This window comes from Saprolegnia diclina, assembly GCF_000281045.1.
Source record: "Saprolegnia diclina VS20 unplaced genomic scaffold supercont1.137, whole genome shotgun sequence".
NCBI lineage: Eukaryota > Oomycota > Saprolegniomycetes > Saprolegniales > Saprolegniaceae > Saprolegnia > Saprolegnia diclina.
Window position 1 is genome coordinate 12,561 of NW_008246204.1, and position 519 is coordinate 13,079.

The 519-nt window shown below is 64.4% G+C and overlaps 1 protein-coding gene across 1 annotated transcript in view; it reads left to right on the forward strand.

Moving 5' to 3' along the window:
- The window catches only part of SDRG_16598 (hypothetical protein), a 1,191-nt gene that overhangs the window by 256 nt on the left and 416 nt on the right, over positions 1-519 (forward strand). Inside the window, exon 2 of the mRNA XM_008622814.1 lies at positions 26-502. Coding sequence (XP_008621036.1) covers positions 26-502 — 477 coding nt within the window. The remainder of the gene's footprint in view (positions 1-25; positions 503-519) is intronic.

Here is a 519-nt window from a genome sequence, read left to right on the forward strand (position 1 = left end):
GGACGCCATCCTCGTCAACGCGCAGTTTGGCAAGTCCCAGGCGCAGGCCGTCGTCGACCTCGTCAAGGCCAGCGGCAAGCACCTCACGACCATCTACGTGAGCCACGGCGACCCCGACTACTACTTTGGCCTCGACACGATCCGCACTGCGTTCCCGGACGCTGCCATCGTGGCTACGGCGCCCGTCGTCGAGCACATCAAGGAGACGGTTGACGCCAAGCTCAAGGCGTGGGCCAAGGATCTCGGTGCGGACGCGCCGGCCAAGACCATCATCCCGGACGTCTTGAAGACTGACAAGCTCACGCTTGAAGGCCACTCGCTCGAGATCCGTGGTCCCGCGGCCCGCAGCTATGTCTGGATCGACGACCTCAAGGCCGTCGTCGGCGGTGTCTTGATCGAGAACAACATCCACGCGTTCATGGCGGACACGCAGACGCCCGAGTCGCACACCGAGTGGCTCAACGCGTTGACGGAGATCCAAGCGCTCAAGCCCAGCGTCATCGTGCCGGGCCACGCGAT